The sequence below is a fragment of a genome, unplaced genomic scaffold (genome assembly GCF_019419815.1).
Source record: "Pyrus x bretschneideri cultivar Hongxiangsu unplaced genomic scaffold, Pyrus_bretschneideri_v1 Contig51, whole genome shotgun sequence".
NCBI classification, from domain to species: domain Eukaryota; kingdom Viridiplantae; phylum Streptophyta; class Magnoliopsida; order Rosales; family Rosaceae; genus Pyrus; species Pyrus x bretschneideri.
The window spans coordinates 1794639-1807537 of record NW_025999789.1 but is presented as its reverse complement, the minus strand read 5'-3'; the positions used below and the strand labels follow the sequence as shown (position 1 = coordinate 1807537).

Genomic DNA, 12899 nt, shown 5'->3' with positions numbered 1-12899 from the left:
TTATTAAATAAATTTAAATTGTAAATTCATCAAATGATGATAAATAAAATAATAAGCATAACCACCGCATAAAAATAATGAGCAAAAAACTAGAGTGAGATGCACAAAAGGGAACAAATGCACAAGCATTTTATATTTTAGACTGAGTCAACTTTAGGGATGAAAAAAATACCCAAAATTCCAAATCGAACCAAACAAATCTCCAGCCCAAACCAAAAATGTATCTTGAAAGCACTTACACCGCAAGAATGATTACTTTCATGATTAAACCACATTTTAAGACTAAATGGGAGGAAGAAATCATATAATTAAAACAAATCCAATTAGCCATTAGATTTCAAACATATTATACCACAAAAGTTATCGAAGCAAACGACTTGTCGTCTAAACACGAACCAAATCTCTAAGTTCTGGAAATTCCAGAGCAAAAGATCCATCTACAACTAACTACACGTCGTTTAAAAGCCAAAGGCTATGAATCCCCGAAATTGCTCTCCAAATATCATCAAGCCCTCTCGCCCCTAATCCTCCGAGCGAGCTGGATGTCCTTGGGCATAATGGTAACTCTCTTGGCATGTATCGCGCAGAGGTTGGTGTCCTCGAACAGTCCCACCAAGTACGCTTCCGCCGCCTCCTGGAGCGCCGCCACGGCGCTGCTCTGGAACCTCAGATCGGTCTTGAAGTCCTGGGCGATCTCCCTCACCAACCTTTGGAATGGCAGCTTGCGGATAAGGAGCTCGGTGCTCTTCTGGTACTTCCTGATCTCTCTCAGAGCCACAGTTCCCGGCCTGAAGCGATGAGGCTTCTTCACTCCTCCGGTCGCCGGAGCAGACTTCCGGGCAGCCTTGGTGGCCAGCTGCTTCCTTGGGGCCTTGCCTCCGGTCGATTTCCGGGCGGTTTGCTTGGTGCGTGCCATCGATAAAATTGAGAGGGATGGCTCTAAGTGTTCTGGGATCTGTTTGTTTCTCGGGAAAATTGGGGAATTGGAAATAGTAAAGTGGTTGGAATTTGGGGTTGGATTTTGGTGGGTATATATAGTAGGTGTGTGGGTGGAGGGAAATGTAGATTTTGTGTGTGTTTTGAAAAGGTTTGGAGGGAGATTTTGGAGCGTTGATAAGGTTTTAGTGGACGACTAGGATTGGTTAAGTGGAGTTGCTAAGATTGCGATTCGTGGTCTCTTGGACTGACCAATAGGATGAATTTCTCTTTGGCGCATATTTATTTATAATTTTGTTAATTTATTTACGATATCAACAAAAGGAAACTTGGCACAATGATATTGGGCGCAGGGCCCATTCTAACTTGGGCTGTCAAATTTCATACAAACAGATAAATCGTGGTTTTATGGGTTAAATTGTTGTCCGCATGGTAAGTCGTGTGTTTGATTTTTGACAGGAGTGAATCATACGAAGGTGATCAGTGAGAGTTTGAAATGATTTTACGAGTCTTCTCGGCTGCCGTAGTGGTGAAATTCTATGTCGAAGCCACCAACTAGTTTTTTTTTTTTTAATAATAAAAAAATACTAAACAGGTGCAATTACGTGTATATTTGACAACTTTGTTCAAAATTATATTGAAGAATATGTGTGTATTATTTAAAATTTTAATATTCTTTTGTTTTAAATTTTCACTAATATGTCGGAAATATGTGTGGAATACGTGAATTATATATGCATGATTCAAAAACATGTTAAAAGTACGTGTATTAGGTGTATATATACACAAGTATAGTACTTTGGAGTTAAAACAATATATAGTTCAATGAATCATTGACATGTGTACAGCAAATCAAAGTATTTTTAATACATATGGTAATATACAAACAATTGTGACCTCAAAAAAATTAGAAAACTTGGCTGAAATGATGAAAAGATAAATTTCATTTTCTAAAATAATTGTTTTTCGGAATTTGGTCAATATACCAATGAAATAATACTCCCAAAGATTTACTAACGCAATCTTAATTGGAAAGGTCCAAATTGAAGACTGCACTACCATTTTGGCCTTTCCTGCTTTCAATTATCCAAAAAACAATAGTTTGATGCATCTTTTAAGGTATTCAAATACATCATATTTAGGCTTAGACATTTATTTAGTGACGAAATCATTGGATCAATAAGTCTAACAAGGCAGTGATGGATAATATCAATGATTTTACAGCAATAGGAAACGCTTGTGGAATGATCCGTGACACAATTTTTTTTACATAATTTTTTACACACGTTTTTGTGAGGTCATAATGTTCCGAATCACCTATCTTTTATAACATTGTTCATAAATCATCCTTGCAAAAAATTAGACAAGTCCAAAACCCCTATGACATTCATTTGTAGTGAAGAAAATGGCCGAATATAGTTCTACAAAGAAACCCTACAGTACCCTTAATCCAACGGTTGTGTGGTTACATATTTGAGTGATTTTTTTGTACACATGAAATTTGAGGGAATACTTAAAAAATAGACAGTTTGATTGATTGAAATACATTATAAAGTGGGCTTTATAAAAACGTGTGTAAAAAGTTGTAAAAAAAGGGGTGTCACGGATCCCTCCCCATTTTTAAAAGCGTTTACATTGCACTCAAAGTCATGTAACTTAAGTGATTAAGAACATTTATACATAGAGGTTTCCATTACGAACTCCTGTACTTTATACAACCAATTTCCCATTTGATTCTCCTAATTCTCATTACTGGTCAATCCAAACGGTGGGAAACTATCAGGTATTCTTCAACCCGTCTGGTTTTATTTACCTTACAGACAGTGAACAAAACCGAGTTGAGGACATCGTACCACCCACCACAGAGTCATTGAAAGATTCATACCAGAGAGCTACTCTTGACTATAATGGAGTTTTGATGCACTATATCTACCAGAAAACAAATGGCGGGCTTTGGTACGGTGTGGCATCCTCACCGATAAATATCTGCACGGCGGTTGTGGAAACAACAGGCGACGGTGCTTGTGGGTTTAATGGGTTATGTGTCTTGGGGGATCAAGGACCAACTTGCGAGTGCCCTGATGGTTACACTCTAAGTGATCCAAATGATGCCCTGAAAGGATGCAGACCGAACTTCACTGCACAAAGCTGTGATGAATCCTCACCAGAAACACATCTTTTCGAAATGAAAGAGATGCATTACACGGATTTTCCTAACGGAGATTATGCGCATTTTCAGTCTGTAAATGAGGATTGGTGCAGAAAAAGTTGCTTAGCTGATTGTTTTTGTGCTATTATCATCTTCTTGGAAGCGAGCGGTGATTGTTGGAAGAAGGGGATCCCTCTTTCGAATGGGAGGAAGCACCCTGATGTTGGTTGGAAATCTCTGGTCAAAATAAGGAAAGGCAGCCCATTAGCCCCTCGTGCAAGCAAGAAAGATGATTCAGCTATTATCCTTGTTGGATCTGTTCTCATGCTACTAGTAACCCATTTGGTCATTTCTTTAATAACCTATTTGGTTATTTCGCGTTTTCATTAAAGAAAATTGAAGGTGAGTAAACTTTACCCTGGCATTGAAGGCATTAATCTGAAATGCTTCACTTACATGGAGCTAAAACAAGCTAAAGACGGATTCAAGGAGGAACTAGGTCGTGGTGCCTTTGCAACGGTTTACAAAGGAGTTCTAGCATTCGATCATGTAATGAAGGACTTAAAACGACCAACTTGGTTCAGATAGTCCTTAGTGTGTAACAAATTTTCTGCAACCAGTATTTCCAATGCTACTACACTTCGTTTCACAGAAAGCACAAAAGCTCTTGGTCATTTTTTATTTTAGAAGTTGAAAGCAAGTATATATCAATTTATGAAACATACCAATTACCATGCATTAACAAACGCAAGCCCATTGATAATTTCAGAAGTGCTAAATAATACCAAACGGTCGAAACCCAACCAATCCAAGAAAACTTGATCTGGTTCGGAAGTTAGACACTCGATTTTGAAGCCGTCTAAGCAGGATTCACCTAAACGAGGAAATTAGATGCGAATAATTATGTGATCCGAGAAGGAACGTTAAACAAAGAAAACTGCTGGTTAGGAAGAGTAAATGTCACATCCCGGCCCGGGGCGAATACTTCCCGGGCCCGCTCCACCACCGTAGCACGATATTGTCCGCTTTGGGCTTACCATTCCCTCACGGTTTTGTTTTTGGGAATTTACGAGCAACTTCCCAGTGGGTCATCCATCATGGGATTGCTCTAGCCCCCTTCTCGCTTAACTTCGAAGTTCCTACGGAATCCGAAGCCAGTGAGCTCCCAAAAGGCCTCGTGTTAGGTAAGGATGAGAATATACCTATAAGGATCACTCCCCTGGGCGATGTGGGATGTCACAATCCACCCCCCTTAGGGGCCCGACGTCCTCGTTGGCACACCACGACCAGGGTTAGGCTCTGATACCAAATTGTCACATCCCGGTTCGGGGCGAATCACTTCCCAGGCCCGCTCCACCACCGTAGCACGATATTGTCCGCTTTGGGCTTATCATTCCCTCACGGTTTTGTTTTTGGAAACTCACGAGTAACTTCCCAGTGGGTCACCCATCATGAGATTTCTCTAGCCCCCTTTTGGCTTAATTTTGGAGTTCCTACGGAACCCGAAGCCAGTGAGCTCCCAAAAGGCCTCGTGCTAGGTAAGGATGAGAATATACATATAAGGATCACTCCCCTGGGCGATGTGGGATGTCACAATAAAGAGGCGTAAAACAAGAGAAAATGCGGATTAGGGTTCCTTTTACTTTTGCGTGATTTAAATTCATTCAATTTCTGCACCTTTTTCTTCTTTGAATCAAGCCATTGTTACTGGTGACGATCTATTGATTGTATAGCTTAAACTTTTATGCTTCCTCTTATCCATCCTCAGAAATCATCATAAGTTCCGAAGCTTGTTATCTAATAAGCAAAGTTATAGACAAGGGAAGTGTTATCGGTATTCCAAAAATCTAATTATATCTTTCTCACAAGTGTATTTTTCTTTCTAAATATAGAAAGTTTGGAGTGTAGATTGAGATTTTTGGAGTGCCAATAACAATTCCTATAGATAAATGCACTAGAAACACAAGAAAAGAGATGATCAATATGCCGAAGAAAACCTCAAGTTTTGGTGCATACACACATACATACACATATTTTATCCATATACACACGCACATATATTATATATATATATATATATATATATGTTAGTTTAATATAAGTCATTTGGACTTTGCCATCTAAAAGTGCCGTGCATTTCAAGGCTAGAAAGAATTAACCTCGCCCAATTAGAAATGACTCAAATTGTTGTTTCAGTTAAACCTATTGTGTGGACGTCAAGCAATCCAACTGTATATGATCCATAATTAACAGGCCGGCAAGCTACTGACTTTTCATTTGTCGAACCCATCAACTAGATGTTGCAACTTAGGTTTTAAGTGGATTTTAACTTCGATATTTCACTCTTAATACTTGCGTTAGGGTTCCGTTGAGAATTTGATTTTTCGCTTTGTTTTGTTTCTTCTATATAATAGGATAATATTTTCAATTTTGTTTATCAAATTTGGATATGATTAAAAAAGTAAGTGTAGTAAATGCGATTTTTGCAAAACTTGAGTGCAGTAAAATGGAAATTACTCTATATTACATATGTAAGATTCCACATCGACCAACGGAGGGGGATGATATACCTTATATGTACATATAAGGCACATCACCTCCCCCTGCGTTGGTCGATGTGGGATCTTACAATCCATCCCACTTAAGGGGAACCTAGCGTCCTCGCCGACACATCCTCACCGAACAACCGAGTGGCTCTGATACCAACTTGTCACATCCCGAGCCTGAGATGTGGTGGAGCCGGGTCGGGATGTGACAACATATCTATAGAGCGAGTATCGTGTGAAACATGCATGGACAGAAAAATAAAATGGTTCATTAAAATGAAGGGTTCTAATTAACCGAGGTATTAAGATCGGTTTCAAGCCAAATTAGAGTGAGGTTCGAGCTAGACGGCATCCTTCCGCTGTCCAAAGATTCTTTGAGCAGGCTGCCAAATATCTCTCTTGTTTTTTTCGCCCAGCATCTCATAAGCATTAAAATACATCACACAACAACTATGCTTACATATAAAGAAATCTAGGACAGTTTAAGTAAACAGTACACATCATGTATTTGTAAGAAATCATTGTCTAATTACAAGAGTGATCTTCAATATGCCAAGCAAAGCATCGATCATTTCGTGCACACAAACAACAAGAGAAATCATAAGTACTATAGTTTATATCGTATGTACCTTGTCGTGTACCGACAAGGGAGGACTGCATTTTTTTGGAATTTTAGAAATCTTATGTGGGAAGCAGACGCGAGAAGAAAGTATATCTGCTTCAAAGATGGAATGTAGAGGTATAAGCAATAATTCACATTCAGTTAAACGTATTGGATGGATTGTCGATGATCTTAAGGTAGTGTAGATGACAGCAAAGGATGGAATGTAGAAGTATAAGGCAAATAATTCTGATTGACAGTTTCCACCATTTGACTCTTTAGTTACGTACCATGGCTTTTCAACTACAATATCCTTCACCCTTTCTTCTTCTTCTTCTTCTTATCCTCCTTATACAGATAATGCCCTTTCCCGCCATTGCTCAAACTCAGAAAAACATAGCCTTGGGCACGTCCCTCACTGCAAAAGACGGAAACTGCTGGACCTCACCATCCGGCGATTTTGCTTTCGGTTTCCAAGAAATCGTTAATCATGGATTCATACTTGCCATCTGGTTCAACAAAATACCTGAAAGAACTATTGTCTGGTCTGCCAACGGCGATAATCTAGTGAAGAAGGGATCCAAAGTTGAACTCACAGAAGATGGCAGGCTTATGCTCAAAGATACTTCAACAGTCGCACCAATATGGACAGCCGATGCTGCAGCTAGTGGAGTTGCCTATGCAGCCATGCTTGACACGGGAAATTTTGTGCTGGTCAACCAAGATTCAAACAATTTGTGGGAGAGCTTTAGTCAACCAACTGATACAATTCTACCCACGCAGACAATAAATCATGGTAGCACACTCTTTGCTCGCCGCACACCATCAAATTATTCACGAGGGAGGTTCCTGTTTACACTGGAAACTGGCGGAGATCTCTCGCTTCGTATTACAAATATCCCATTGGATTATGTTAATCTTCTTTATTGGCCGCCAACAGGCACAAGTTACAATGGTTTTCAGGTCATCTTTAACCAGTCTGGATCTATTTACCTTGCAGCCCAGACCAGAAGCATAATTTATATGATTTCAAACAAAACAGTTTCAATGGAAGACTACTATCAAAGAGCCACTCTCGAGTACAATGGAGTTTTCAGGCACCACGTCTACCCTAAAAGCATTGACTCGAACAATGTGAAGGCGGAGCATGTGGCTTGGTCCTCGCTTTCCTTCATGCCTTCAAATATCTGCACGTCAATCACGTGGTACGCAGGCCCTAGTGCATGCGGGTTAAATAGCTTATGCAAAAATGATGAGGAGGGACCAGTTTGCTTGTGCCCGCATGGATACAGCTTTGTTGATCCAAGCGATGAGCTGAAAGGATGCAGACAGAACTTCGTTTCACAAAGTTGTGATGAAGCCTTGTCAGAAGATCTTTTTTATTTTCAAGAAATGCAAAACACTGATTGGCCTTTGACATATTATGAGCATTTCAATAATGTAAGCGATGATTGGTGCAAACAGAATTGCCTAAACGACTGTTTCTGTGCTGCTCTCGTTTTCAAAGAGGATGCCTGCTGGAAGAAGGGAACTCCTTTTATAAACGGGAGGATTGACCCAACTCTCAGCTCTAAAGCTCTAATCAAAGTGAGAGAGAATTCTACAGATGCAAGAAAGCATGACAGTTCAACTTTCAAACGCATTGAGCCAATTCTCCTAAGTAGTTCGGCTTTTCTGAACTTCTTCTTACTATTCATAACCTGCTTTCTTGTTTTGCGCATTCTCAATTACCGAAAAGCAAATGCGAATATGCTCTACCCGGTCATTCAAGGGATTAATCTGAAATGTTTTACCTACACGGAGTTAAAACAAGCTACCAACGGATTCACGGAAGAACTAGGACGTGGTTCGTTTTCAACAGTTTTTAAAGGAGTTTTAGCATCTGATAATGGGAAATGTGTTGCTGTTAAACGACTGGACACGACGGTTGGAGAGAATGATTTGAAATTCAGAGCAGAAGTGAGCTCCATTGGCAGAACAAATCACAGAAATCTAGTCCAACTAGTAGGGTTCTGCAACGAGAGGCAAAACCGAATTCTTGTGTACGAGTTTATGAGCAATGGCTCCCTAGAAAGCTTTCTTTTTGGAGGGTCAAGGCCAAGTTGGTGCAAAAGAAAGGAAATTGCCTTGGGAACTGCAAGAGGGCTCTTGTATTTGCATGAGTTATGTAGCAGCCAAATCATTCATTGTGACATTAAGCCTCAAAACATTCTTCTAGACGACTCCTTCACTGCAAGAATCTCTGACTTTGGAGTGGCCAAGCTATTGATGATGGATCAAACTCGTATGGCTACTAAATTCCGGGGAACAAAAGGGTATGCGGCTCCTGAATGGTTCAAAAGCTTGCCTATCACAGTGAAGGCGGATGTTTACAGCTTTGGCATTTTGTTATTAGAGATTGTTTGCTGCAGGAAGCATTATGAAGCAAAGATAGAGCATGAAGGACAGATGATACTAGTTGATTGGGCATATCATTGCTCTCAGCAAAGTAAACTGCAACTGCTATTCGAGAATAATGAGGCAAAGGATGACATCGAGGAGATGGAAATGTATTTGAAGATCGCATTTTGGTGCATTCAAGACAATCCAGCATTTCGACCGACCATGAAGAATGTCACACGAATGCTTGAAGGAAATGTTGAAGTCTTAACCCCACCAAGTCCATCCTCACTACAGGTTCAATGGAAGTGACTGCAATTGGAATTGATTCCGGATATCAAACTTTCATGTGTTTGATCACCAAGGACTCGAAACCACCAGTTTGGTCAGCCCGGTCGTCCTCAGTGTGTCAACAAAAAGTATTTTGTTTCCCTCTCATTTGTATTTTGAAATTTTAATATGTTGTAACAAACTTTCTTCTCTGTAAACAATTTTCCTGGCATCGCAGCATTTTCTTTAATGTCTAGTTGTCTACCACCAAGATAAACATGCACGTAATGAACAAAAAATGTGTTTACAATGAAGCTCTCGCACGAGAGGCATTAAGCTAGACATGACCTGTTTGAAGACAAACTTAAGTGAAATTTCCAGAGATTTAAACATGTTTTTGACGTTTGGGAATACTTAGTCATCTGAGAGTTCTAAGATTTACCGTCAAGTGACGAGTTAATTTGTGTTCTAATTTTCAAGTAAAAATGTTTGCATTTGTTGAAAATGTGAATATAACGTTGCACATAAGTAACAAACTAACACTAATATTACTAACACTTCCTGTTATATATTTAATCAAATTACATATCAACCCATCGTTAATCAGTCAAGGTTATTTTTCTGCAGAAGTGCTTAGGGTTGGTTTGGTATTGTTATGCTTTGAAAAAAAACTACTTCTGCTGTGTTGTGAGAATAAGCAGTTGTGAAATAAAGCAGCAAAGTGTTTGGTAAACTTTTTTGTAAAAGTGATACCATTGCCCAACTAATGCCAAGCAAAATTGATATGGCTGCGAAGTGAAGCATCCGATTTTTGAAGCCTTAAAACACACAAACTTCAGTAACAGTTTGTGAAGCCATTAAAATTACTTGGTAAAAATTCTCAATGCCAAAGCTGCTTCAAGATCCAAATTAATAGAGGATATGCAGACTAATTTTCTAAGGCTAAATTTTCAAGCTTTCAACCCACATGCAAAACCATTGCAGTTTCGAAGATCCTGTGTTGATTTCTTTTATTCATCTTCAACGTATTAAATACACACTTACAAAACTCAGACAGTCGTGAACAAGTTCCTTGTGTGAAAAAGTTTAACAAGATCGATGACGAATAAAAATTATTCTTTTAAAACAATTAGAAAATTGACTTATGGAATGATCCAAATACAAATCTGAATCTCCACGCCAATGTGCTTAGACCAGAAGTTTATATTTTCTAAGGCAGTCATTAAACTAAACATGAAATTGTTATTTAATAATCAAAGATGTCAAATATGCCGAATGAAGAATCTATTTGCACAGATTGTCAATATGCTGAACAAAGAATCAGTCTGCACATCAAAACAACAAGAGATATCATGTACATCATATTTATATATCAGTCTTGTATTCGTCTTGTTAGAGAACATTTGAGTTTTCTATTAATCCGAGTATTTTGATGTGTATACCAAGGAAAGGACTGCATTGTTTGGCATTATCGCAAACTTATGTGTGCAGCCAACTAGTGTCGGGGCTGTCGATGATCTTCAGGTATTGTAGATGATTTCCGGAAATGATGGTGTGTATATATGAACATTGTGTAAATGATTCTCATCAGAAGCTTCACCATTAACTCCTTCATTATGTATATGGATTTTGAACTACCATATCCTTTTTTCTTTCTACTTCTCCTTCTAGTGCTACTACCATTTTCCCCTACAGCTCAAACTTGCAACAATATATCCTTGGGCTCATCCCTCACTGCACTAGATGATTACTCATCATCCTGGCCATCACCATCTGGTGAATTTGCTTTCGGTTTTCGGCAACTGGGAGTAGATGGGTTCCTACTAGCTATCTGGTTCAATAAAATACAAGAAAGAACGATCGTCTGGTCAGCCAATGCAGGTAGTCTTGTGCCACAAGGATCCCAGGTTGAACTTACAAATGATGGCCAATTTATGCTCAAGGATAAAACTGGAAAGCAAATATATTTTGCTTGGGGTATTACTGGAGTTGCCTATGCAGCCATGCTAGACACCGGCAATTTTGTGTTGGCCAACAAAAGTTCAAAATATTTGTGGGAGAGTTTTGAGGAACCAACTAATACAGTCCTACCAACGCAGACTTTAAAACGGAACAGCAAACTCTATGCTAGCTACACGGCATCAAATTACACGCCAGGGAGATTCCGGTTTGCGCTAAAATCTGATGGAGGACTGTTGCTTTATACAACAAATTACCCATGGGATTCCGCTAATTGTGAATATTGGTCAACACACACTGAGGGCAGCGGTTTTCAGGTCATCTTCAGTCAGTCTGGCTCTATTTACCTTACGGGTACAAACGGTAGCATACTTAATATATATCGGGCAATACTTATTCAACGCAAGATTTCTACCACCGAGCAACGCTCGAGTACAATGGAGTTTTCAGGCACTATGTCTACCCTAAAAAACCTGGCTTGGGTAGTGTGGGAACCTGGCGCCAAGGCTGGTCGTCTTCCTCCTTCATACCTCTAAATTTATGCACCTCAATCGCAGAAACCACAGGTAGCGGTGCATGTGGGTTCAATAGCTTATGTAGAGATGGTACTGAAGGACCAGTTTGCGAGTGCCCAGATGGATACGGCTTTATTGATGAAAATGATGTGCTGAAAGGATGCAAGCAGAAATTCGTTTCTCAGAGTTGTGATGAAGCCTTTCCAGAAACACATCTTTTCGACCTTCAAGAACTTGAAAACGGAGACTGGCCTTTTTCGGATTATCAGCATTTTCAGCCAGTAAGTGAGGATTGGTGCAAGCAGAGTTGCCTAAGTGACTGCTCCTGTGCCGTTGTCATTTTCAAAAATGACGACTGTTGGAAGAAGGGAATTCCTCTTGTAAACGGAAGGATTGATCCCACTGTTGGTACCAAAGCTCTAATCAAAATAAGGAACAATTCTACCAATTCAAGAAAGCATTACAATTCAATTCCCAACCTCGCTCGGCTGGGTCTCCTCGGTAGCTCAGCATTTCTGAACTTGCTCCTACTAATCATAACCTGTTTGCTTTTTTTCCACATTATCCATCACAGAAAAGCAAAGTTGAGTATGCTTTACCTGGGCGTTCAAGGCAATAATCTGAAAAGTTTCACGTACATGGAGATGAAAGGAGCTACCAACGGATTCAAGGAAGAACTAGGACGTGGGGCTTTTGCAACGGTTTTCAAAGGAGTTTTAGCATCCGAAGATGGGAAGCCTGTTGCTGTCAAAAGATTGGACACTATGGTCAGAGAGAACGATTTGGAATTCAAAGCTGAAGTGACCGCAATTGGTAGAACAAATCACAAGAACTTAGTCCAGCTACTAGGATTTTGCAACGAAGGGCAGCACAGAATTCTTGTATATGAATTTATGAGCAACGGCTCTCTAGCAAGCTTTCTATTTGGAGAGTCAAGGCCAAGCTGGTATCGAAGAAGAGAAATTGCCTTGGGAACTGCAAGAGGGATCTTGTATTTGCATGAGGAGTGTAGTATCCAAATCCTACATTGTGACATCAAGCCTCAAAACATTCTTCTAGACGACTCTTTCAACGCAAGAATTGCTGACTTTGGAGTAGCTAAGCTTTTGAAAATAGAGCAGACTCGAACAACGACTAGATTCAGGGGGACAAGAGGCTATGTGGCCCCTGAATGGTTCAAAAGCTTGCCTGTCACAGTAAAGGCAGATGTTTACAGCTTCGGCATTTTGCTATTGGAGATTGTTTGCTGCAGGAAGAATTATGAAGCGAAGATGGAGGATGAAGATCAAATGATACTGGCTGACTGGGCATATCATTGCTATGAGCAAAACAAACTGCATCAGCTATTCAGAAATGACGACGATGAGGCAAAGGATGACATCGAGGAGATGAAAGCATATTTGATGATCGCGTTTTGGTGCATTCAGGAGGATGCATCACCAAGACCGACCATGAGAAATGTCACACAGATGCTCGAAGGAACTGTTGAACTCTCAAACCCACCGAATCCATCATCATTATACGTTCAATGTAAGGGATTGTGA

At 39.8% G+C, this 12899-nt stretch overlaps 3 protein-coding genes across 3 annotated transcripts; 2 read left to right on the top strand and 1 right to left on the bottom strand.

Annotated features, from left to right (window-relative positions):
• Nucleotides 1-289: 289 nt before the first annotated feature.
• LOC103967831 (histone H3.2) lies at nucleotides 290-1020 on the bottom strand. The gene has a single exon (XM_009381138.3). It carries the CDS (start codon nucleotides 914-916, stop codon nucleotides 506-508), a length of 411 nt encoding a protein of 136 aa, XP_009379413.1. The 5' UTR covers nucleotides 917-1020; the 3' UTR covers nucleotides 290-505.
• Nucleotides 1021-6592: 5572 nt separating this feature from the next.
• Nucleotides 6593-8923, top strand: LOC103967879 (G-type lectin S-receptor-like serine/threonine-protein kinase LECRK3). The gene has a single exon (XM_009381212.2). The coding sequence runs from the start codon at nucleotides 6593-6595 to the stop codon at nucleotides 8921-8923; it is 2331 nt and encodes a 776-aa protein (XP_009379487.2).
• A 1580-nt stretch (nucleotides 8924-10503) lies between these two features.
• Nucleotides 10504-12899, top strand: LOC103967877 (G-type lectin S-receptor-like serine/threonine-protein kinase LECRK1). Its single transcript, XM_048569968.1, has 2 exons — nucleotides 10504-11194; nucleotides 11398-12899. Exons 1-2 carry the CDS (start codon nucleotides 10504-10506, stop codon nucleotides 12897-12899), a joined length of 2193 nt encoding a protein of 730 aa, XP_048425925.1.